The following is a 27,362-nucleotide window of genomic DNA, read 5'->3' as shown; positions in this document are numbered from 1 at the left end:
ATCCTTACCTCTCTCCAAATATGAGCTCCTAGCACCGTGAGAGGTCCATTACATATATTACTTCTAATAACTTAATACTGCAAAGTGGATATACTTGTTATTGTTTGGATATGAGGTATACCCAAAGCTCCTGTGTTAATATAAGAATATTCAGAGCTGAAACGATTAGTTACAAGGGTTGTAATCTAATCAGTCCATCCTAGTTTGAATGGACTAACTGGGTGGTAATTATAGGCAAGTGGGGCATGGCTGGAGGAGGTGGGTCACCAGGGTTTGCCCCAAAAGGGTTCATCTTCCTGTCTCCCACATAAGCAGAGCAGTGCTCCTCCTCATGTCCTTCCATCAGGATGCTCTGCCTCACTTGCAATGGAGTAATTGGATCATGAAATGAACCTTGGAAATCATGAACACAAAATAAACTTTTCCTCCTCTAAGTTGTTCTTGTCAGGTATTTTGGTCATTGTGACAAAAAGCAAACTAACACACTACTGTAACTATTTATAAATGAAGAAGTTCAAAGTAGTTAACCAGAGTATTCTACACAACCAAGGTTAAGTGGTGAGGTCTAAATACAAGACTGTACTTTTTCTACCACATCAAGGTAAACCTATTCTGATCAAACACAATAATTACACTTTCAGAAATTTATCCTCTGGGGGCTGGGGAGATAGCTCAGTTGGTAGAGTGCTTGCTTTGTAAGCACAAGGCCCCAGCACCCAAAAAAAAAAAAAAAAAAAGAAATTTATCCTCTGGAAGATGCAAATGAAATAATGTTTTCAAAGAAACATTTACTACAACATTATAAATCAAAAGATAAGAAATAAATCAAGTGTTTATTAACAGGGCTAGTTAAATAAATCACAGTTCTTGATGAAACAGAAAAGCAAGCCATCATTTCAGAAAAATAAGCTTTATATATATAATTCATAAATACATAATTTTTATATATATAAAATATGTTTAATGTTGACTTGTGGCTGAAACTACAGAATAGCTTATATATATAAATATATCTATATAAAATCATATATATAAATATATATATAAAATCATCACCAGGAAACATTAGGTATTATATACTGCACTGTAAAATACAGCAGCCAGTGGCCACATGCATTATTTAAACTTATTCTAAAATGAAATAAAGTTTAAACATTTAGTTCTTCAGTCACCAGCCTTATTTCAAGGACTTGATAGTCACATGTGTCTAATGGCTACTACTTTGAGCAGCTAGATATAACACATACCCTCACAGAATGTTCCCTCAGATCACAGATAAAGAATGTCTTTATAAGGACAAAATCTTAACAGAGGTTGTGTTGTTTCCAGAGAAGGGAACAGAATGGCAAGTACATTTAGTATTATACTAAAGGATATGGTTACCTACCTGTCCTTCCACTCGGCCCTAAATAATCCTGCCACCAAAACTCTTCCCACGACCTGGCCCTGCCCGCTCTCCACCAAGAGGGCCCATGGAAAGGGCAGGCCAAAACTAATTCCTCCCATGACCTGGATCTGCTGAGGCTACTTATAAAACCCAGACCCTTGTGGCAGACAACAGCCATTCCCCATCCGCCCCCACTCCCAAAAATGAGCCACATCAGGTGTTCAACCGGTTCACTCCACTGCTGAATCAAGAAGAGCTTGCTGATCCTAGGTCTGCTTCCCACCTGCTGCCTCCATCATTTGTGCGCTATGTGCTTTTACTACATATACCCATTTATAACTTCCAAAGTCTGTACCGTGTTATATTTGTTTCCCAAGAACAACAACAAAAACCCCACCTAACTTATGTTAATCTGAAACATAGAAGGCTTAGAAATTCTGAGGCATAGTAGAAGTCAATGGACAGAAATCATCTCTCCAAAACTTCCTAGAAATACTGCTGAACACTACCTGAACTTCACAAATTATTCATTTATTCACAAAACTGTTTGGAATTCCATAAAAAATATTACACAGTTCATACTTCTGAGGAATTAAGGGAAAAGGAACAGAAAAACATAGAAAAAAAAATGCTTGGAAAGCATGAGAGTGACAATGGTCAAAGACACTGGGGAATGTCCTTTTCTCCCTGGAACAACACACAGGTCATGCTGTCACATCTATTTTTCTTCTCCTTATCTTATATTTCCATTTAAGTTTTACAGAGAAGCACTCAAAAAGAAAAAAAAAAAAAAAAGTTTCAGTTTTGCTCTGAAGCCACATTTTCCCCAAATGTTGGAGTTTTTCAAATTTTATAATAGAACAAGTTATTTGTATGCCTAAATTTCCTTACTGAAAAGGAAACCTGTTGCTTAATCAATGTAATCTACTTACTATATTTTTACTGAGGATGGGGGAACAACACCCAAACTTTCCAGAACAAAATAGTCACCAGACGGCCCAAATTACATTTGAAATGATAGTTTCTCTCACTAGGAGATTGTCTGTTTGGGAATGTTAAGTGACCTGGGGGTGATGTTAACATATGAGAAACTATTATAGTAGAACAGGAACGGGATTCCAGCCTGTTTTTCTACACGTTTACACTGAATTTTCATTTCCTCTTCCATGGATTCCAGCCACTGTTCACATCTAGCCTAGCGTCAGAGCCCTGTTCTTTTTCATCACTACCCAATATATACTGCCTTTCACAGTGATTTTGGCAGGTCAGAGTTCTGTCCCAGTTCAGGCAGAAGGCCAAAGTGATGTCCACAAAGTGATAAGGATCATGAATTTGTCCTCACACAGACCAGTGACCAGGAAATCTGCCAAATTTCAAGAATCTGGGTTTATGGGAAAAGAAGAAAAGCCCAGTATGGTCCTACCACAGAGGAATGTCATTCAGAGACTCTCGTAATTAATCATATCCACAGGCATTTAAGGAAGTCAACCTACTAAGGAAAAGTGAGAAAAGGTATCTAACAAATGTTGACAAGGGCTGAGGTTGTAGCTCAGTGGTAAATCACATACTTGCCTAGCACACACAAGGTCCTGGGTTCAATCCCCAGAACTGCAAGAAAAAAAAAATTACAGAATTTTGTATACTCAAGTTATTAGTAACAGGTGTAAAATGTAATAATTATCAATAAATAATTAAAATCATTTAAAAGGGATAAAACAGATGTCAAGATCATGTCACACAAGTACTACATGTAAAAATCTCAACGCTTAGCGGCCTTAGGCTACTATACTATGGGGGCAGCACTGGGGATTGAAACCAGCGCTTCACATATCATAGGCAAGTACTCTACCACTAATCCACATCCCCAGCCCCTGCTATACATTCATATAAAGGAGTGAGACATTTGAAAATGAGTTTGTATTAATGGGAACACATAAAGAAACTTGCCAAAGTGTGTCAGCTCCATGTCCCACAGGCAATGAGCACTGCCTGTCTGTGCCAGTCAGATTACCAACCGACATTACTTTGAAGGCCATGAAAGAAGCTGTTACCACTCTGGTTTAAACCCAGCACAGGCCAGAGCAGCAGATTAAACAGAACTTTACATCAGTGGCAGGTCTCCCAAGTTCTCTTGATGCCACAGAATTCATAAGTGGGATCAGTATGTTCTAAAAAAACATGGTACTGCAAAAGGAAAAAAAAAAGGTTCCACAGCATCAAGCAGTGTAATACTTGAAACCTCACCATCAAAGTGACAGTTTTCAAGTGCCATTTATGATGCCCTAGTCTGGAAACATCCCAGCTAACCCATCTGATCAACAATTTCACAGATGGAAGCACTTGATGGCTAATTGGCAAGTCTATTATTCAAATAAAACAGCTCTCTGTACCTCTTTTTTCATTATTACAAGTCAAGGTACAACAAGACGGGTCAGTGAAATTAGTTTAATAAGAGAAGCCTCTTTCCCAAAATAATTTTTTAGTGAAACAACATATTTTGGCAATTAGAGCACTAATCTGTTTCTGAATAGTAAGAAAGATGTTTTAAGGATTCATAAATGCAAACCTTCTTTTAAAGGTTTTACTGTTTGTAACATCTACCTTTATCAATATGTCAAGACATAAATTACCACAGGGAATAATGAATGAAATATTCACTCACTCCCTAAATATTCTTAAAACATGGACCAAGTATTTCATGTCAAAATAAAAAAAAAACCTCTTAATATTTTGTTTCCTGAAAATTTAAAAAGTAAGCTTCATACTCTTCATCTTCATTTTCAATAAAAATTACAAAACTATGCGTGTTTTATCAATTTGTGAAGCAAACACTACAAAGTTTATCTAGCTGAGGAAATGTTGTTCAAGTAAAACAGGTTTTGCTATCACAAAGACTTGTTTTCAACTCTAGTTCCACTTCTTGACTGAACCCTATGAAATGGAAATAATTATTCCTACCTATGGCAGGACTATTGTGTGGAATGAATAAGAAGACTAAGCACATAAAACATCTCACATTAGAACATGCAAGGTACACAGTGTAAGTTCATTGGCTCTCCTCTGGTTCCCCGACCTCCTCTATTAAGTTCTGAAGGGTAACCCTTGCATAGTTTTCTCTTTATAAAGTCATACATTTGCTCTAGATTCCAATGGCCATGGCATTCCCTATTCAGCTGTCTCCCTACATGTCTAAAATTCTCCTAACATTTCAATTGAAAGGCTTCAAGGAAGAGCCTTGTAGAAAAACTGGGCTAAATATCCAAAGACCACACTTAGCCTACAAGACAGGAATTAGAAAATGTGTATAATAACCAGAATCTGCAGATGGGAAAGGAATAGTAACCAAACAGTGGAATCACGTATAAATTAAAGTAAAATCAAAATCATCTCCCTATAGTAATATAGCTAGCTATATTATGGTTACAGAAATATATTCTACTAGGAAATGAAATAAGTGATCTTCCATGATATAAAAGAAATGTCACCTTTCTATAAAACAAAATGGGCACTTTTCCAAAATTAGGTTTTGTTAATTCTACTATTTTTTGGTTTTCCTGTTATTGGTGGTACTAGGGGTCAAACCCGAATAATCATGCATGCCAGTTGAGCAATCTACCAGAGCTACATCGTAGCCCTATTATATACTTTTGATAAACATCTCACTTCTAATTATTCAAACTCTGGTATTTACAACTCTAGGGATTAGGGAACTAATAAACAGGGAGCTACCACAGGCAGGTAAGAATGTATATCAGTAAAAATATATGCCAATACAAAAAGGGACAATAAGCAAGAGAAAAGTAAAACTATGATAATCATTCATTTACTTTTTATTGTTCCTAACCCTTTCCACTGTGCCCTTTATGGGCATTCAGCCTTCTGCAGGGAAAAGCCTGTGAAATCAATGTACTTTGAAAAGTATCAGTGGGAGGTTACCCTGTGGAGACCACTGCCCAGCTCTGGAAGCATGCTTTCAGGGTATCAACACAGTCAACATCTCACAAAGAACCGCCTTGAATGTGTGTTATGGCAAGAGAACTCCAGTCCTCTATGTCCAAGTTTTAAATGGGTATGCTATAAAGACAATTATCTAAATGGTAATATGAACTGAAAAATTAATTAGAAGGTGTGTTATTCACTTCTAAGATAAGAAACCCAAAATTGGTGTGCCAAATCAGCAGTTTAACCAGTAAGTCAAAGATGGAGGGTAACAGTTATTCCACTCTTTGGTATATACCCAAAGGATTTACAAACACGATACTAAAGTGTTACAGCCACGTCCATGATTATACCAGCTCACCCACAATAGCCAAGCTATGGAAACAACCTAGATGTCCTTCAAGGGATGAATGGATAGAGAAAAGGGGCATATATACACAATGGAATATTACTCGGCCATAAAGAAGAATGAAATTATGGCATTTTCTGGTAAATGGATGGAACTTGAGGCTATCATGCTAAGTGAAGTAAGTCAACTCCCCCACCCCCCAAAAAAATCAACAGCCGAATGTTCTTTTTGATTTGTGGCTGCTCACCCAAAACAAGGGAGGTTGGGGAGGGGAACAGGAAAGACAGTAGAATTAACCAGTCATAACTTTCTTAGCTTGTACACACAACCAGGGTAAACTCCACATCAAGTACAACCACAAAAGTGGGATCCTAAAGGAAATAAGTTATACTCTATGTATGTGTAATCTGCCAAAATACTGTCATGTATAACTAAAAAGAATTTTAAAAAATGGAGGGTAAGGAAAAGACACAGGCTAGATATTTTAGAATCATTACACCCATACATTGGGAATATTAAGATTATAATTCCATGTCCTAGTTTCCTATGTTAAACACGGATATCTTCCCTTATTGACCAGCCTACATATTCTTTCTACCAAAAATTATCAGAAGTCATATTTTTCATAGCCTTTACTTCATTAAAATCTTAATCATTTCAGTTTTCCTTGTAATTTTGATTTTATTTCATCAGAATATGATTAATTCTTAGTTTCACTGTAATTAAAAATATATCACCGCTCCTAAAAAACTAGAAAAAAATCATTTATTGTAATTTCATATCAAATGTGAAATTTAACATTCATAAGTTTCCCTTGAAAGACCTGTCACTAGAGTGTTCAAGTAAAATGACACGGATTAACTAAAATGCATCCAAAGATTTTGTTTCTGATTTATTTGAGAAACCTTTAAAACAGATTTGAGACATCTCAAGAGCACCACATTTTTCATAAAGCATATCAATTCAGACTACAGTGGCAACCTGAAAGACAATTCTCTAATTAGCTTACTTTTGACCTGACCTCTTTGTTTTCTACAGTAGAAACATCAGATAAAGTACATGAGTAGAACGATTAGAAACTCTGCTTTATAAAATAATTATAAAATAATTATTGCTCAGACAAGAGTACCAAATGAAAAACTATTAAAAGCATTCTTGTATTTTTTGTTTCTAAAGCAAAATTAGTGTTATTTGTAGTGAAGTACAGGAATAAAACTACCAAAATTTCTTTACCCTTCCCTACTTAATAAGAAGGAAAATGGCCAAATTAATCAAACAATGCTTAGAAAGGCTCTTTGTACAAGGGACTGCATCAGATACTTAAAGAAAAACAAGAGTTAAAAAAAAAAAAGGGTAAGCAAAAACATTCATCAGTTCAAATATACTGTCAATATAGGCAAGATAAAAAACTCAAGGAATATTAATTCATAAAAATGTTTTGTAAAGACCTGCTCATTTTCATGCTACAGCACCAAACTTATAGCAAAATTAAGCTTTTTTCAAACATGACCAGTTTAAAGATTAACCATGACAGGCACAGCACACACCTGTAATCCTAGTTACTTGGGAGCCTGAGGCAGAAGTACTGCAAGTCCAAGGGCAGCCTGGACAACTTAGGGGAGACCCTGTGTCCAAAAAAAAAAGACCACCAACACTGTAATAGCTGTTTGTCTCTGTTCATTCTTGGTGTTCTTTTGTCTCATCTCCAGATTACCTAGGTTCTTTAAAAATTTTTCTTTAAAAATGGTCAATTTCATGAGACCCTGACTTAAAATAAAAATTTCAAAAGTGCTGCAGATGTAGCTCAGTGGTACAGCACTTGCATAGCATGTGTAATTACCTGAGTTCAATTCCCAGTATGGCACAAAAAGGGGAAAAAAAAAATGTACAGAAGAAAAACTTATTATTTAACCTCATTTAGTTTTATCCCATGACTGGCTCTTTTGCTTTAGTTTTTTGTTTGTGTAAAAAGAGAAAAAAAATTATATATCAAGTTGAAGCCCTTTTGCCTGCCTCCCTGCTCATGAATTTGAGGTGTCTTACCTACATCTGTGCTGTGCACTATGGTATCCATCATGTATGGTAGCTACAGGTGACTATTTAAAATAAAATTTACAAATCCAGTTCTTCAATTCTGTTAAGTATAGCGACATGGGCTTAATAGGTACATGTGGGTTAAATTAAATAGAATACAAAACTTAGTTCTTTAGCTGCTCCAGTCACATTTCAAGCAGTTAACGTGGCCAATGGTATTGGCAGTATAGATATAGAATGTTTCCATCACTGCAGAAGGTTGAATTGGACAGTGCTTCTCTAGACCCTGTATGTTTACTCAAGAATTATGTGCCCTTGAAAAAAGTGTTACTTTGTGTGTTTAAAATTTATACTAGGGCTGGGGTCGTGGCTCAGTGGTAGAGCACTGGCCTAGTATGTGTGAGGCACTAGGTTAGATTCTCAGCACTGCATATGAACAAATGAATAAAATAAAGGTCCATCAACATCTAAAAAAATTTTTTTTTAATTTATACTAATGCTTTATACTGAATTTTTCTGAATTTTAACCTGAATTTTTCTCTTTATGTTTATATGGTCTATTTTATATATTGCTACATATAATGCAATTAATTTTCATTGCTGCATAACATTGCATTATACATTTTACCACAGGGAGAGATTTAAGTATTCTGCAATTTTTGAATATTCAAAATACTATTATGACAAGTATCCTTAAACATGTCTTCTAATAATCCATGGGTTTCTCCAAAGTAAATAAATGGAACTGCTGAATCATAGATGTCTGGATATTTTCAACTTTACTAAATGTTGTCCAATTGCTCTCCAAAGTGATTTTAACATTTATATTCCATGTGTTCACTTAACATATATGTTTATTATCTATTCTTTGCTAGGTAGTGTCCTAAGCACTGAGTTACAATCCTTAACCTATTCCTCTCACCTCTACATAACCATCTTCTCATGAGAAAAAAAGTCTACACAAGAATTGTTGCTTGGCGGGCTAGGGATATTGCTCAGTTGGTAGAGTTGCCTCACAAGCACTAAGGCCCTGGGTTCAATCCCCAGCACCGCAAAAAAAATAAAATAAATAAAAAGAATTTCTGTTTGCCTAAATTTTCATTACATAAAATACCATAGGCTGGAAAAATAAAAAGGGCTGGGGTTGTGGCTCAGTGGGAAGCCCCATCTGGGTTCATTCTCCAGTACCAGAAAAAAGAAAAATCTAGTAATTGTTTAACTTTTTATTTCCCAGATACATAGTGAGGCTGAGTATCTTTTCATTGGCTGTTCTAATCTAACCTATTTCTCATTCTTTTTCTATGTTGTCTTTTTTGTCTTATTGATGTATTACTAATACAAATCAAATTATGAATGTCTTTTTCTTGTATTACTAATACAAGTCAAATTATGAATCTTTTGCGTTGTGCTTTCCTATCCTAAGGTCATAAAGACATAAAATTTTCTTCAAACAAAACTGGAACAGGGAAGGGTATCTATAGTGTGCTTGGCATGTTCACATTAGTTTATTAAATCCTAAAGACCATGTAAGGAAAGTCAATTTCATTTCAAAGATATAGTAACTGAATTTTTATTCTTTCTTATGGTGAAAACACAACATAAATTGCCATTTCAACCTAATTTAAAGTGAACAATTCAATGGCATTAGGTATATTTACATTATTGTGTAACTATCACCACTAATTCATTTTCAGCACGTTTTTCAAATTGAAACACTGTACCCATTAAACAATAACTCCCCATTACCCTCTCTTCAGCCCCTGGCAACAACCATACTACTTTCTATCTCATAAAACCCATATACTGTGAGATCTGGGAGTTATAACAAAGAAAATGTCATATTCAATTCATGGAATTATTTTTTAAGTGTAGCCATCAAAATAATTTCTTAAAATGTAGGTTTTATCTCATCACATTCAGAGAGCCTTTTTTCATCATTCTCCCACAGCATTTCCCCATATTTTTGAATCCTGAAATAAACTGTCTACATCATAGACCATAAAGTTCTATATTTTGGCCACTTAAAACATAACTGAAGTCAGATGTTTAGCACACACCTATAATACTAGCTGCTCAGGAGGCTAAGGCAGGAGAATCACAAATTGGAAGCCAGCCTGGCAACTTAGGGAGACCCTGTTCAAAATAAAATTTTAAAAGGGCTGGGGATATAGCTCAGTGGTAAAGCATTTGTCTAGCATGCATGAAACTCCACCAAAAAACTTCAGTACCACCAAAAAATCCACCCTGACAACCCTGTATATATATATATAGGCAGTATATATAGGCTTGTTGCATGTTTAACTTGGCCTACATTATGAGTCTTAAAAATTGAGAGGGCTGGGGATATAGCTCAGTTGGTAGAGTGCTCGCCTTGCAAGCACAAGGCCCTGGGTTCTAATCCCTGGCACTGCAAAAAATTAAATAAATAAATAAGTAATTGAGAAACAAAACCTAGGCTTTTCACATAAAAATCACAGGATTTCTGAATCTGCCTTAAACCTTATAGGTTACGTCATCCTCACTCAAAGACTCAACTAAAAGAGGTTTGATGTCCATGCTTTATTGATTACCATACAGGTAACTCTCAGATTGTTACAGCTTCCAATAAAAATGACCTATTATTTCCAATCACAATCCATTGGCAAGATCATGACAAAGCTAACATCAATGATGGAAAAGCATAATCCTACCATATGCCTGAAAGGTTGGAAGCCAGAAATATTTCATATAATGGATGATTTTGCCTTTAATCTCTTCCCCTCTACTTCAAACTACCATTAGAATTACTTTTCAAAAACCACATGATTGAATTATCTCACAACTATATAAGAAAAAATATTCATGAAACCACAATGCCATAAAAAAAAAATCACTAAGAATGGCATTTAATGCCTTTCATAATCTACTCCAATCTTAATCTGTTTCTTTTCCTAGTATTTCCTTTTATTTCAACTATTTTCTGGCCTTTCTGAATAAGCCATGACATATATTTCAAATCAGAGCTCAAATATCATCTCCATTTAGTCTTGTTTCCTCCTTTTTTAGGAATAAATAAACCCTATTTCTACTATACTTACAAATCACATTTTCTTATAATGATCACTAGTTTCCACTGAAAGTAGTTAATATGTGCCAGGTACTTAAAACATAGTTGCTTATATATTACTTGAATGTAAGAGTCCTGGGTAGAAGTACTATTCTTGTTCATCTTGGTATTCCCTATAGCCTAACACCCAAAGCAGAAAAACTACTAGCAAATTAAATTTGAAGACAAGGTGACAAATATTATTAACATTTTACTTAAGCTTCATCTACTTTTAAACTTACCTTGACTGATTTCCAATACTAAAACAAGACCCAGAGACTTAAAACAAAAACTTTTAGATGCTAGAGACTATGTTTGGACCAGTCTCACCTCTTGGGCTGTTTTTTCTGTTTTTAGAATTAGTTTAATTGCCACAATCTAGGATGGGGTGGTTAAAAGACAATGGAAAAGCCACACCATAGCAATACATGTTTCTAATGCAATTGTCTCTCACTTTTTAGTAATTCAAGCACTTTGGCAAATCAAATTTAAATAACACATTTGAAATTTAAAGTTATTTTGCATAGTTTAACAAAACATCTCTGCTTCAAAATACTGATAAATTATAATGAAGAATAAGACTGTAGACAGATTTAATTATTTTAGCGTAGCACTACTCAAGTACTAAATTAAAAAATGTGGTATCACAAAAAATGAAACTTTGAGTTGTTCCAGAGGAATGGACCACCATAATAAAGAACTAGGAAAAAGAAACATGACAAAAGCGAACAGAAGAAAACAGTTTAAGATATTAAGGAATACTGAAGTCAAAGAACTAAAAGTCAGCCAACAGACATGGCAATTTGAACAATATCAACACAGTAAAAGACCCATTTCTGATATGGGAAAAGTTTTCTGTAACTATCTCACTGAAAAACATTCTTTATGGTTTTAGTTTATATATCCATGTTCTCTTCTATTCAAATGGTTCTCAGTTTTGGTCTTTGTTACATTCAGATAAATTTTTAAATTTGATTGTTCTTTCATTTCTAGGAGTTCTACTTGGTTTCTTTTCATTGTTTCTATTTATTAAAGTGGTTTTCATCTCCTGTATTTGCTCTCTTAATTCCTTCCTTACATCTTCATTTAGTTCATTAAACCTTATATTAATCAGATTTTTATAATCCTCTTAGATTTTGTCCACAACACTATGAGTGGGATCTTTTATTATGGTATTATGGATTGTGGGGAGTATTTGTTTGTTTGTTTCCTGATGATTTTGAAGGTCTTGGACTTGAGAATCAATTGGGATGGATTCCTCACCTCTTTTCTATATATGTCATTTTGTGGGTACTGGCCTTATTTGTTTTGGAACTTCTCTCTGTTTGTGATATGCTCACAGAAGCCAAGGTGTTTGACCTGAGGTCCCTCTCTGTTTCTCCTTGGGTCCTTGTTTTAGATTGGGGATTTGACTCCTTAATTATTTGATTTGGAGAACATATAGGGCTCAAGTGGAGCAGATCTGTGTATGCAATGAAAGTGCCTGCTGCTTGGTTGAAATGTATTTCCTAGCTCCAGAATCTGCCTCTGATTGTGAAATATCCCAATCTATTTTTGGCCACACTGGGGAACCAGGAGTGGCCCTAATGTCAGCAACAGATGTACAACTTTATAATAAATGTCTGGTGTCTACTTGGAGAGCTATGACACTATGTGCCACCTATATAGAAGTTGTGGGATCAGCATTTAATAATACTACCAACAATAAAACAAACAAACAAAAACAAGAACTAGAAAGAAGAAAAAAAAAAAGAGGAGGAGTTTCATGAGTGAATGGAGGTAAGGAAGTAATATATGAGTTTAAGTTATTTTAAAATACCTAAAAATAAATGGGAAAAAAAGTTTAATGGCAGCGTGGAAAGCAGGCTGTGCATTTCATGATGTATATACAAAACAGTAGTTTTCAGACTGTGCCCAAACCTTTGTTACTACATTTTGTAAAGCACTAGTTTGCCATAAGCTACTCCATCTTGAATTTAAGGACTGAGGTGGAATAACTCCACACCCTGTTTGTACAAGTAAACTACCACCATCTGCCTGGCACAAATGTAGGCATGAAATGATAAAATTTATCATACTAGTAAGAATGATCATCCACTTATCAAATTAATCAGAAACACATGGATATATGGGCACATCAAACTCATATAGGAAAAACCAGATCCACTAAATGATGCAATCCTTAAGACCCATAAAAGGAGAGGCATGCCAAGACTACACATGGCAGCATCCTGACCCCATCACCTGGTCACTCATCACAAGCCTTGCTCAGGAAAATAGCCACTGTGACAAACCTCTGGATCTCTGTCCTCAATTATTAGCAGCGTATAGTTACTCTTGCCTGTAATAATCATCAAAGTCCCACTCTCAGCTGACATCTCAAGCTGACACTGTGAAACTGCCCATGATCTAAACCTTGGCTTAGAATAAGTTCCTATGCTTTGACAGGTCTATGCCCTGAAGTCCTGAATACGTTCTTCAACTGAAGTTCTTCATAATCTTACCTCACCACCTAGAGTGACTCTGCATCCATATCTGCTCTCTGCTGTTTGTTTTCAGTTCAACCTTCTGAACTCTTGTGGCCTTAACAGTTTCTTAGCCTTTCTGTAACCTATATATATATACAATAGTATAAAATGTGGTATGGGACTTAATATAGATATTTTAAATTAAGATTGGAATAAAAGAACATGTGATTATCTAGCTTATGGTTATCAGATGACCCACAAGTATTTAGTGAATTGTCACTGATGGAAGTGGTGTAGCCTGTGAATTTATTATTAGTCAATAAATTCTAACACTGTGGAAAGACACAAATGTGATTATAAGTTTGTGTTTGATCTATATTAATGACAGCACTGTCATGACTGGCAGGATGTCCTAGAGTTCTGTTTTTTAGACAAGGGGTATCTGTAGGCAGAGAAAGGGACCAATGGAATCAATGTTTATAGTGCTCAATTCACTATAGCTAAAATATGGAACCAACCTAGACACCCTTCAACAGATGAATGGATAAAGAAAATATGGTGTGTGTGTGTGTATGTATATATACACACACACACACACACACACACACACACACACATATATATATACAATAAAACATTACTTAGCTTTAAAGAAGAATGAAATTCTGGCATTTGCTGGTAAAATGGATGGAGTTAGAGAATATCTTGCTAAATGAAATAAACCAAACCCAAAAAACCAAAGTTCAAATGTTTTCTCTGATACTCGATGCTAACTCACAATAAGGGGGTGGGAGTGATAGCAAAGAATAGAGTTACTTTATATTAGGTAGAGGGGAGTGAAGGAAGGGGAAAGGGTATTAGGACAGGAATAACAGTAGAGTGAAACAGACATGATTACTTCATACATATATGACTGCATGACTGATGTGATCCTACAATATGTATAATCAGAAAAATGAGAGATTACACTCCATTTATGTATGATCTATCAAAATGTATTAATGCATTCTACTGTCACGTACAACAAATTAGAACAAATAAAAAACTCCTCTAATAACGCTGAAAAACAAAATATTTAGGGATGAGCTTTTAAATATAAGACTTGTTCACTTGATCAACTATAAAAAAAGAAAGGGGTCAGTAGAGATAAGCAAAGTTTCAAGAGGACAGGATCAGAGGATATAAAGGGATTAGCACTGGAAGAAACCAGCAGCCTCCTCTTTAAAAAACATCAGGAGACTATAAAGGATAGACTTTGATTATTTAAGTTCTAACCCAAGAATAGTGCCCAAATAAAACATTTTATCTTCTAACCCAAGAATAGTGCCCAAATAAAACAATCAAGGCCAAGTGACCTCAAATACAAGGAAATATCAGTATCAACTATGATTATAATACTGATATTTCTGTATTTTATGAATTCCTCCGTTTAAAATAAATGCAACAAATTAGCATACAGAGAAGAATCCAAATGTCTTATTATCACTGGATTATATTAAAGGTATTAAACCTAGTTGCCGCTCAGTGGTAAGAGTTTTTCCTAGCATGCCGGGAGGCCCTGGGCTCAATCCCCACCCCACAATCAATCAACTGACCAAACAACCAATCAGGAAGCAAGCACCAAATAAAGGAAATAAGAAAAATAAAACAAACTAGACTTCATGGTGCAAGCCTGTAATCCCAGTGACTTTGGAGGCTGAGGCAGGAGGATCCAAGTTCAAAGCCAGCTTCAGCAACTCAGCAAGGCCCTAAGCATCTTAGGAAGATTCTGCCTCTAAATAAAAAATAAAAAGGAAAAAAAATTAAAAAATAAAAAGGGCTGGGGATGGAGCTCAGTGGTAAAGTGCCTCTGGGTTCAATCTCCAGCAATTAAAAAAAAGAAGAAAAGGCCTGGGGTTGTGGCTCAGTGGAAGAGCGCTCCCCTGGCATGTGTAAGGCACTGGGTTCAATCCTCAGAACCACATATGGCCTACTGACAACTAAAAAATATTAAAAAAGAAAGAAAAATTCAAAGAAAATATTGAATTACTTCCACACAAATAATGGGAGTCAAGGCTAAAAGCAAAAGTGTTTGTTGTATAAGTTACGGCAGTCCTTACTCTGGATTCTTGGCCCAAGGTCTCAAAAACCTTTGGAATTTCCTTAATAATAGTACATTTGTTATGCTAATGAATGATTCACTGTGGGCCCCTAGGTGGCTCAGGATGGAGGTACTTACCAAAAAGACCTACCAGAGATTTTAAAGGTTGGGACTCTAAGGTAGACCCAATATCCCAAGAGGGAAAAAAAAGCTGAATACTATGCTCAATCACAGCCAATGATTTAATCAACCATACCCATGCAATTAGGTCCCAATAAAAACTTTGGATACTAAGGCTTCACTACAGCAGGTGAAGCTTCCTGGCTAGTGAACACATTGATGTCCAGAGAGGGCAACAGATCCTGATAATAGAAGGGAAAGGCACAGAAACCCTGAATTTCCTCCCAGACCTTCCATGTTCTGAATCTTTTTATTTAGCTGAAACTAATCATAAGCACAGCACTTTCTTTGAGTTCTGTAAACTTCTCTTGATTATCCAAGGGGGAGCGGTATTCACTTCCAAATTCATAGCCTATCAGTCCAAACTGTGGATGGCATGAAGACATCTCAAGTGTTGCTGGTATATGAAGTAAGGGCAATTTTGTGGAGGACTAAGCCTTTACTCTGTGGAGGTTTATGTTATATTCTGATTACCCTGAGGACTACATTGCAGAATTCCCAATTGGCGTGAAACACAATTCTACCAATTGTTTTGAAAAATTAGTCTTGGACATTTTATTCCTCAAACTTAGGTTATTCATATAGATAATGATTTAATAAGGCCCATTCGCTCATGTAATGTCCATGGTTCTTGTACTTTAATCAAGGAAATAATTCTTGAAATGGGACAGAAGTCTACTCAACTCTCTTACAGTTAAGGGACTCAAGAAATTATATAAGGCCCTTACCTATTCTGCTCCTATCTAGTCCCATGTTTTAAAGGGGCCACCTGAAGAATCAGGTATGAGGGTGCACAACTGTAATCCCAGCTACTCAGGAGAGGCCTGGTCATCACAGTGTAAGACACTGTCTCCAAATTAAAAAAAAGAGGACAACCACAATGGGAAGGGAAAACCTGCATATTTACGAAGTAATTGGTAAATGATCCCATTTTTCATTTCCTGGTATGGGGATTGAACCCAGGGCCTTGTACATGCTAAGCAAGTGCTCTCTACACTGAGCTATACCCCCAGTTCTTCACTTGTTTCTGTGTGGTTTTTTTTGTTGTTGTTGTTGTTATTGTTTTCTGGTACTGGGAATTGAACCCAGCGGTACTTAAACTTCCCCAGCCCTTTTTATTTTTTATTTTGAGACAGGGTCTCATTAAGTTGCTTAGGGCCTCCCCAAGTTTCTGAGGCTATTCTTGAACTTGTGATCCTCCTGACTCAGCCTCCCAAGTGGTAGGATTACAGGTGTGCGCGACCATGATAGGCAACTTGTCCCTCCTTGTGAGAGAATTTTTGCCTTTTCCTTTAAATGGCAAGACAATTACACTGCCCAGTGATTTTTGAGGGGTTAGAACAACTTGTGTCTCCTTTTCTCCTAGTATTCCTAATGGGGAAAAAAAAACAAAAAACAAAAAACTATTATTAGTTCAAAGATCTTTGAGTTCTTAAGAAGGGTAGTTCAGTGATAGAGCATTCTGAAGATCACCTGTGCTGGTGATAGATTACCAGTAAAAAAAAAAAAGAGAGAGAGAGAGAGAGAGAGAGAAAGATCTTTGACTTATTAACAACACACTTAATATTTCATTTCTATTCAAAAACAATACACAACATTTCATGTTACAGAAGTAAAACTAAGCGTTTGTCAAGTTAGTTCTACACAAGAGTAAAATCAAATTTTAGGGAAAAAATTGATCATCTATTTTTGATTCGGGAGATGCCACAAATATAAAAACTCCACAAATTATTCCTTTCAGTTTGTCATCTAATTGGGGAGATGAAATACATACATGAAATGTCAGGTTCTTAAGCAACTTATTTGTAAGTTCCAATAAGAATACAAACTGAGGGGGCTAGGACTGTAGCTCAGTGGCAGAGCCCTTGTCTAGCATGTGTGAGGCACTGGGTCTGATCCTCAGCACATTAAAAAAAAAGAAAAAAAAGTAAACAAAGGCATGCTGTCCATCTACAACCACAAAAAAAAAAAAAAAAAAAAAAAAAAAATTTAATTAAAAAAAATACAAACTGAGGATTATAAGGGCCAATTAACAATCAGAAACTGATTAGAGATAATTGAACAACCATTTAGTTTTCCATTTAATAACAAAGGTTTGCAACGTTCATCCAGATGTAATATTGCTTAATTTGTAGTTGTTACTTCATGTCAAGGATTTTCCAGCATAGATTTATAAGACGAATACATAATTTATTGGATTTTAGGCTTAAGGAAAGTTATTTTGGTATTTAAATATGCCACAACTTCTGTTAAGAATTTTACTAAAGCATTATCTTTACCTATAACTTGAAGGTAAATTTGCAGTATCTACATGCCACTTCAGCTCACGTCTAACATTTTTATATGCCAGAGAATGGATTACAAAAATGAAGAATCATGAAGAAATTGACAGCAAGAGAGAATATTTAAAACCAAAGTAAACAATACAAAGTCTACTCAAGCAGATTATAGACTCACAAAAAGATTTCATCTTTCTAAAAGGAACAATTTGATACACCACGAATAGACCTAATCAAAGAATCTTGTAAAAGTGCTTCTAAAATACAGAAAATTTCATTAAGTCTCAAATAAAATTGTGTTTCTTACAGTAAATATAGTTCATTTAGAATAAAGGAAGATAAAGTCATCAATTAGTGATACAAAAAGGAGAGAAAGCTGGTAACTAAAAAGGACTGTAAAGGTGGGTGATAAATAGTTCTAATATTTGGTCATAAAATAATAATTACTTAAAAGTTTCAGAAAAGGAACAATATATAAATTTTTCTGTCAATTAACATTAGGGAAATGGATGAACAGAAAGATAATTAGAACTTAAGTTAGAAAAAATTCTTCTTTAGCTGAGGACAGAATATTCTGAGATAGAAATTAATCTACAGGCCACTCTCCTAAGAGTATGGAACAAAATACATGATCATATGAAAACTTATTTAATGAAAATATAAAAGAAATCATATATACACCAAATTTAAAGGAAAAAAGAGATATTACTCATCAATTCATCTAGGTATAATAATTACCAGCAGGAATTTATCAGAGTTAAGACTCTACATATAAAATCTATGGGTCAATTCTCTAGAATTGACATGTTTACTTTTTCATGTGTCACATCTAAAGTTTACACTGTAAATTTGGAAAAAGATGTTTTGAGTTCTTTTTTACTAAAAGGCAAATTTATAATCTCATATATCCCAAAAATTCTGAAAAACTCTTATTTCTAGGAGAAAAGTAAATTAAGGTAGTAAAAAATGTTTCCCACATGTTATTTAGTGTTGCAATACAGCAGTCACTAATAAGGTGATCTTACCACGAAGTTATCTGTTGAGTGATTTTCTTTGGGGCAGTTTCTTTCCCTTTGAATCTACAGAAAAGCTTATAGTTTACAAACAAAGAAATACTCAGAGTCTATATACTAACCTGGCCCAGTCCAGGCATACCTCCTCCAAGTCTAAGAAGTCTGTCCATATTTCTAGAAAACAGAAACAAAGGAAAACGTTTCTAAGCACAAAAGTGTTTGCTCAATTGCTATCTATATAATTCACCTTCAGTCACTCAGTATGTCAAAAATATTGGTGGTAATTACAACACAACATCAGACTTCCTGTTAATTAACACCACATATTAATTCAAGAAGCTGTCTTCCATGCTAATTAACAGACCTTATTTCACTGCTTTGGTTTTGGGTTATCCCCAGTTTTAAAGACAAGCAATCTTAGCATACTTTCAAAACTTTGCTATCATTAAGTTAATTATATTTTCTTATTGTTATCTAATAAAGTGCCTGAATGAGGAAAAAGTGCCTGAAATGCTTATCATATGTATGATTGAATTTCCTTCAATTTGTCCAGAGTGTACAAATAAAAATCCTCACTTTTAAATTAAATTTTAACATCCTCATTAGTAAGTTCTGTGCTAATTAACTTACAGCTTGTCAGTTATCATCAAAACTACATGTGAAAGACATTGTGAGCAGATTATGGATCTCTGAATTAGCATCAAAGGCTTTTTTTAAATGAACTCATTATACTGAAAGAAATAAAGAGTAAACATTAAGTGCATTAAGATAAGTGTTCTAGAACCTACATAGATATTTTCTGTTATTTCAAATGTAGTGATATACATATTTTTCACTAAGGAAATTCAGCTGCTCTTCTGAATTATTTTTTCAAAGTTAATCAATACTAAGATTAATTTTGAAATATCAATCTGACTTATTTTCAATGTTTAGAATACAGAAGATACTCTTATAAACTTGAGAAATTAACAATAAAAAAATGCAAGTGTTATACAACCTCAAATACACAAAAAGTAATCAAATTACTATCATTTCTTTGGTTATGTTGTCTTTTTGAGTAACTATAAGAAAATACCTTTGGAAGAAAAACACTAATTTTACTGATAGCTGCACTGTTAAATCAAGATTTATGTACTGATTTTCCATAGTTATTTAACAACTATGGTGTAGGCCAAAATCAAAGTGAACATTAGTTTCTCTATCTGCATAAATCTGACCTAAGTAACATTTTATTACAGTAACTAATTTCTATCACTTACACATCTTTATTTCTTTCAAATTGTTTTTTAAAGGACCTGGAGCTGGGCATGGTGGCACACACCTATAATCCCAGTGGCTTGGGAGGACTGTGAGTTCAAAGCCAGTCTCAGCAACTTAGTGAGGTCCTAAGCAACTCAGCAAGATTCTGTCTCTAAATTTAAAAAATACAAAAAAAGGGTTGGGGATGTGGCTCAGAGGTTTAGCACTCTGGGTTCAATCCCCAGCACCAAAAAGAAAAGGCCCTGGTTTAATCTTCAGCACTGGAAAATAAAAACTTTTTTTTTTAAACATAAAAATTACTAGCAATACAACTTTCTTTAAAAAATAAAAGCATTTTTCTGCTTGAAAACTGCTATCATGCCTTAAAATTCCTTTTTTCCCAAGTATATGCTTTATAAAATGGTCTTACCATGAACTATATTTCAAATTAAGTACTAAAGGATTAGTCATTTATCCATGTTGTTCTATTAGTTGGAACTACTATACAAACTAAAACTAAGTAATGTACTTATGATTTTTATATTTCTGCCTAATCATGTTTGTTAAACCAGTAACAATTTAATCTTGCTAATATTTAACAATGATAATACTGCAAACTTTGTTCACAAATTCCACATATAGGAAGGTGGACAAATGGCACAGCCCTGGACTCTTCACAAAGTGTATACTCATGTAAGGATCACACAGATAAAGAAAAAAACATTACCTAAACTTCAGAAATGCCTCTCAAGCCCCCTTCCAGTCTTTATCACTCTGCAAAGGTGGGATTCCAACTTCTAATAGCACAGATTACTTCTCGTTTTTAAATTTCACATAACCAGAATCAACATATACTTTCGTGTCTGGCTTTTTCCATTGAGCATGTTTTTGAGATTCACAACAGATAAATTCATTTTTAAAAATGAAAAGTGAAGAACACTTGATAGTCCAGACAAAATTTCTTCTTCCCAACTTTTATCTCCCCAACAACATATACAAATAAAATCTCCATTAAATTCTTATTAAGATTCCTCAATTCAAATACAGCATTCAATTCACAGCACTTCTGTGTGCATGTGTATAGTACCCAGGGCATCACACATGCTAGGCAAGCTTGAGCAACATCTCCAGCCCTCTAAAATTTTACTTTGAGTCAGGGTCTCATTAAGTTGCCCATGCTGGCCTCAACCCTGGGATCCTCCTGCCTCAGGCTCCAAAGTAACTGAAATTACAGGGAGGGATGTGCCACCACACTTAACAGTATGTAGCACTTTTGAAAGCTTGCAGTCAAGACAAAAAAGTTCTATACGTTTTAAAATTAAAGACATTTTCTCTAGAATATATTACCAAAGAAGGAAATTCTTTTGGACTACTACAAGCTTATAAAATTAGAGAACCAATGGAAAGAAAAGTACAATAAACTTTAGAATAAATATATTCGATAGAGGCCAAAGTTGATTCCCAGATGTGTTCAGTTTATCTATTCCCTCTGTGTTGTTTCTGATGACTTTACACAAACTCCAGATGCTGTAAATAGATATGAGCCATATGGGGCGCAGAGGAAAAGAAAATCTGGCAGGTCAAATTTGTGTTTTGAGAAAAATTAGATGTCTCAACAAACAAAAAAAATTTTAACAAAACATTTAAGAAAGGATGATCACATTTAATAAAAATACAAACATCTGGAAATGAAACATATTGATCAATATTCCAAAGCATACTACTTTTTAAAATCTGTTTATCACATACTCATAATTTGATATTTGTTAAAAATAACACATTTCCATAGTATTTATCATATCCTGCAATAATTAAAAGAAAATACATTCTTAAACCTCACCTGTTCAGTAACTATAACTCTTAAGGTGTTAAGCTATAATTTCTTGAGTTTGACAAATTTCTTCTTACTTCAAACTCGTTGCTAATTCTAGCAGGTATAATTTCCCCCAAGTTTTTATTCTATTTTTCTCCTAAAAAAAAAAAAAAAAAAAGATATGATTATTTTGAGAATTAAGGAAGCCATTTTATACCACAATCTTTGAAAGAAGCGAAATTCCTAAAAATGAAATGGAAATAATTTTTTCCCCTGGTGCTAGGCATGGAACCCAGGGCTTCACCCATGCTGGGCAAGCACTCAACATTAAGTTACATCCCCAGCCCTAATATTGTTTAATCAGCATTTCCTGAGAGCATGGAATGATTCACTATCCCAAGCAGCTACAGAACATAGTGATGAACCCTGCATCCAAATTCTACTTGTATATTTAATTTTTGAGCATTACCTTTAGGGATTGATATTTTATGGCTTTAGTCTTTCTAGAGGTCTTTCAAAGAACAAAATTTATATTTTTAAACAGAACAAAATTCATTCCATCATGCAATTAACTTGTTAAATATACATTACAAATCTATGATGTATTATGGGAACTTAGTGATGTCATATTTCTTATACCTTGAAAACTTGTTATTCATCATTACTGGAATTAGTTCATTTTCTTAATTATTCATGACTATGCTCAAAAAGTTTAAAATTAAAAAAAAAAAAAAAACAATAAAGCAAAGGGAAACAAATTAGAGCAACTGAATCATCCTTTAGTTGTTTGCCCAAAGTATTGATTCATCTTTTTAAGAGATATAAGACTTTATAGAGACATTATTTTGTAACCTTTTAGCTTTTACTAAACAGTTAAGAATTCAAATTTTTTCATTCTCCACCCATAATGGCAAGAGAACAGAGAAAAAGGTTCACAATTACTAAAGAACCACAAAGTGAAGGCACAGAAACAGGTTAAAAGCACTCTAGTTTCTACTAACAACAATAAAATGGTTGGTACATGACAGTTTATTAACGGTTACTACTGACATTCAAAACCAGTACTTCTTTGCTGTGGAGAGTTTGGCACAATACAGGATCCATGGATCTCTATAAACGACCAGTAGTATCCACACAGTTGTGACAATCAAAAATGTCTCCAAATTCCGAGCATAAAGGCACAGTCTATAATGCCAGGGACTTGCAGGCTGAGGCAGGAGAACCACAAATTTATGCCTAGCCTGGAAAACTTAGCAAGAACCTGTCTCAAAATAAAAAATAGTAAGGTCTGGGGATAAAGCTCAGCAGTAAAGTGACCTGGGTTCAATCCCAAATACCATTAAAAAAAAAAAGTATCCAAATATTTCCAAATCACTTTCAACAGAGAACCAGTGATATAAACAAAAGCTCAAACTATGCATTTTAAGAAGACAATGTCCTAGATTAATTTTCTCAAACTTAAGAACCAAAAAGTGCTGGAAACAGTTTGGCAGTTCCTCCAAAAGTTAAAACACAGAATTATCATATGACAGACCAATTCCACTCCTAGGAATATACCCCAAAGAACTGAAAATAGGTTCTTAAAACAAGTACGTGTACATGCACGTTTATAGCATTACTATTTGAAATAGCCAAAGGGTAGAAATAGGGCTGGGGGGTATAACTCAGAAGTACAGCACCTGCCTAGCATGCTCAAAACCTTTGGTTAGGTTCCCAACACAGAAGGGAAAAAAGATGGAAACAGTCCAAATGTGCACCAAAGGATAAATGGAAAACAAATTCTACTATAAATATACAATAGAATACATGGAATACTATTCTGCCATAAAAAGGAATGAAGTACTAATCAAAACACTACATGTTACAACTTGGTGAAACTTCAACATTCTGCTATGTATAAAAAATCAGGCACGAAAGGCCACTTATCATGTGATCCCATTTACATAAAATATTCAATTAATCCAGAGATAAAATGCAGACTGGTGGTTGCCAGAGGCTAGGAGAAGATAGGAAAATGGAGAAACTACTTAATGATACAGAATTTTACCAGGAATTATGGAAATATTCTGAAACTAAATTGAGGTTGTAATCGTACAACACTGTGAATGAACTAAATGATACTGAATTAAAATAGTTAATCTTATGTGAATTTCCCCTCACTAATAGATTTCTAAGACCAAAAATGAAAACATGACAGTCTTACCTAGTCAGTCATTCAATAAAGAGTTCACCACTCGCTATTTTGCAACAAGCCCCTATTTTGCTAAAAAGATAGGTAATGTATTCTTTGATCTTTTAGAATGTTTACAGTTCACACATGACAAATGCTGAAGTGTGGACAAATGCTGAAGGTAACACAAAGGTGAATAAAAAGAAATAATGTAGAAAAGAAAATAGTCACTGGACTAATTCTAACTGGTGTTTATAAATCTAAAAATAAAAATGTTGCAATTACAGAGCAAAGATGATGGCTATTCTATACTGAACAAAATTATGAGCTGTCAATGTTTTCAAAAGTACTGTAATTGGAAAAATGAAAAAGCTCTGGAGATGGATGGTAGTGATGATGATGTTTATAGATGGTGGCAATTCAACAATGAAAATATACTTTATGCCACCAAAATGTACACAAAAAATGATTAAAATAAATTTTATGTGATGTATGTTTCACACCTCACACCCTACCATACATGAAGTATAGTAAGTGTAAGAAGAAAAACCAGAATTAATAAGCTAGGGGTCATCAGATATGTGTATGAACTTCAGTTTGTTTTTTGGTGGGAATTTGAACACATGCTAGGCAATCACACTAGCACTGAGCAATTACTCCAGACATTAGAGATATATTTGAAATAAAGAACTGATCTTTACCAGAAAGATATGTTCCAGATTTTATACACGATGAGTGATAAGCAGTTAATTACATTCAAAGGATATTGCCTTTGGAAGTATGTATGCCTTCAAAACCAGAAAAATACAGAATAAACATTTGTATTTGCTAGGTGTAAGGTTTTTTTTTAACATTCCTAATATAACTTTTTCACTATTCCCTTATGTTTCTTTCTGTATTTTGTAAAATGACCTAAAGGTACAATGACTAAAAAAGATCCACTGGACCCAAATGGGAAATGGTGATGACTATTTTCCCTGGTGCTACAACTCTGCATTTACAAGGCCAGGATTCAAACATTGGCTCTAATACTTATTAGCTCTGTTAACCTTTCTCAGCCTCAGTTTTCTCATCTACAAAAGGGAAATAAATAAATCACCTTATAGAGTTGTTTAAAAGATTAAAGAAGACAATGGACATAGAAAAACATTTAACAAAATCTCTGGCAAAAAAAAAAAAGAATAGTGAATATTAGCTTGCTCTCATTAGCACCACGAGTATGCAATAAGCATAGCTACCAGTACAGACAGACCCTCCTTCCTCACACAGTTAGCCAATTAATGGATGTGAAAACACACAGGCATGTTTCATAATACTAAATTAGTCACACTGGAAACAATAAATTGCATTTTGCAGAATTTAGCAAAGACCAGTTCACAAAATGTTACACCATAACCTAAAAGAGAATACTTTCAATTCTTAGAAATAAAAGCAATACAAAAGTATAGATTTTTATATCTACCAAAAGCTGAGAACTTGGGCTGGAGACATAGCTCAGTAACAGAGCACCCGAGGTGCAAGAGGCTCAGGGTTTAATCCCCAGCACCACCAAAAAAAAAAGACTCAAAAGATCACTCATGATATGATGACCTTTATTTAAAATGTTAGACAGTAGGAATGAAGTGTTTATACCTAATATAACATCATACATATGGTAATATTTAGAATCCTAATTGGCAAAAATAGTACACAATAAGTATTAGTACTTTCAAATGTTGATGACTCTTCACTTTTTCTTAATCTCTCAAATTAATATCTAATTAGAACCTAATTTAGCTCATGTTCATGCTAGGTTTAAAATAAGTCACTTAAATATTTATAGATAATTTATGGAACTCTAAAAAGCAGATGCTTCAAAATTACATTAATCTGCATTTTTCAGTTTTTAAACTCTTTACCAGGGATACTAATATCCCAAAAATGTATAATACAAAATCATGATGTCCTTAGCTGTTCAGGCTTATCACTGTTTCCTAATTCACTGTTTATTTTTCACTCCCCAATCCATTCTGCAGTTAAATATGATTATTCCTCTTGACTAATGCTAAATCCTTTTAAAACTATCCCATATTTATAATCTCACTGTATTTCTAATTCCTCTGTTCTGATTTGTAAAAAGGATTAAAAACTTTGTTATCACTCTTAAAAACTTTTTTCAGTGGAAAAATTAGAGTTAACATTAAACTTAACTACATAAATAGGGTTTTAAAGCAAGATTATTCCCCAGTTTAGAAGAATGAGGATAGAATTAAAATATCTAAATGTCTAATTACAGCATTCAAGTAAAACATTTATTGAGTACGAGCTTGTACACCCAAGAAATTTAGTGGTTTGAGTTGAAAGAATGTATCATTGATAATCTCTTACATTATAAAAATACTTAAAGTAAAAATATAGCAGTGTATAGTAAGAAAGGCACTGGAAACACTCAACCTACAGTTGAATCCAGGTTTCATCACCTACTCATTATATTATCGGGATCAAGTTACCTTTCTCTACATTCTAGATCTCACCTATAAAAGACCTCCTTGCAAGTTCATAGAATAAATCCAAAAGTTATCTAATATACTGCGTGGAACTTTCCCAGGTACCCAATAAATGTTGCTACTGTTATTACTATTATTTTTATTGTCTTAAAACTGGAAGAGATTATTCAAACCAATTCACTCATTTTACAAGAGAGGTCACCAACATAACACAAAGAATACAAAATGTCAAATGAGCCAGGCAACCCTGTAATCCCAGCGGCTCAGGAGGCTGAGGCAGGAGAAGACACCCTTAGCAATTTAGCAAGGCCCTAAGAAACTCAGTGAGACCGTCTCTAAATAAAACACAAAAAAGGGTTGGGGATGTGGATCAGTGGTTAAGTGCCCCTGGGTTCAATCCCTGGTAGCAAAAAAACAAAATAAAATGTCAAATGAGTTTAACAAAGATATAGGAGAAATTCATGAGCAAGAATTCACATGCGTATTCAGGGAAGGCTTTCACAGGTGGACAATGACTTATGAAAAGAACATTCTTATAAAATTAAAAACCAAAAAAGCACAATTGCTTCTCCTTACTAATTTTCAGACAAGTGATTCTGAACACAGATATTAAGTACAAGGTTTATATAGCAAGTATAAAAATGGGATGAACCCATGTCAGAGATTCATCAACAATAGTTTTTTGATTAGAATGGCAATGAAGTATTTACAAGAACCTTGGAGGGAAAAGAAGACCTAAAGCTTTCTTCTTTTGGCAAGATTTAATTTTGTTCTGGGACAAATTCAAGACAATAGTTAGGTTTTTCACTTAATACCACTTCGCTAAACACAACTATAATT

At 34.4% G+C, this 27,362-nt stretch overlaps 1 protein-coding gene across 2 annotated transcripts in view; it reads right to left on the bottom strand.

The window, feature by feature from the left end:
* PSMD14 (proteasome 26S subunit, non-ATPase 14) overlaps nt 1-27,362 on the bottom strand; it is a 113,857-nt gene that overhangs the window by 85,324 nt on the left and 1,171 nt on the right. The window contains exons 2-3 of one of the 2 annotated variants that reach the window (XM_079131827.1): nt 21,894-22,023; nt 18,937-18,988 (exon numbers count right to left, since the gene is read on the bottom strand). In XM_079131827.1, the coding sequence (XP_078987953.1) occupies nt 18,937-18,984 (48 nt within the window). In that variant the 5' untranslated portion in view covers nt 18,985-18,988; nt 21,894-22,023. The remainder of the gene's footprint in view (nt 1-18,936; nt 18,989-21,893; nt 22,024-27,362) is intronic. The other variant, XM_079131828.1, reaches the window with a different exon arrangement.

This window comes from Sciurus vulgaris (assembly GCF_902686455.1).
Source record: "Sciurus vulgaris genome assembly, chromosome: 3".
NCBI classification, from domain to species: domain Eukaryota; kingdom Metazoa; phylum Chordata; class Mammalia; order Rodentia; family Sciuridae; genus Sciurus; species Sciurus vulgaris.
Note: the sequence above shows the minus strand (reverse complement) of the source record. Positions and strands in the feature narration are given on the sequence as shown.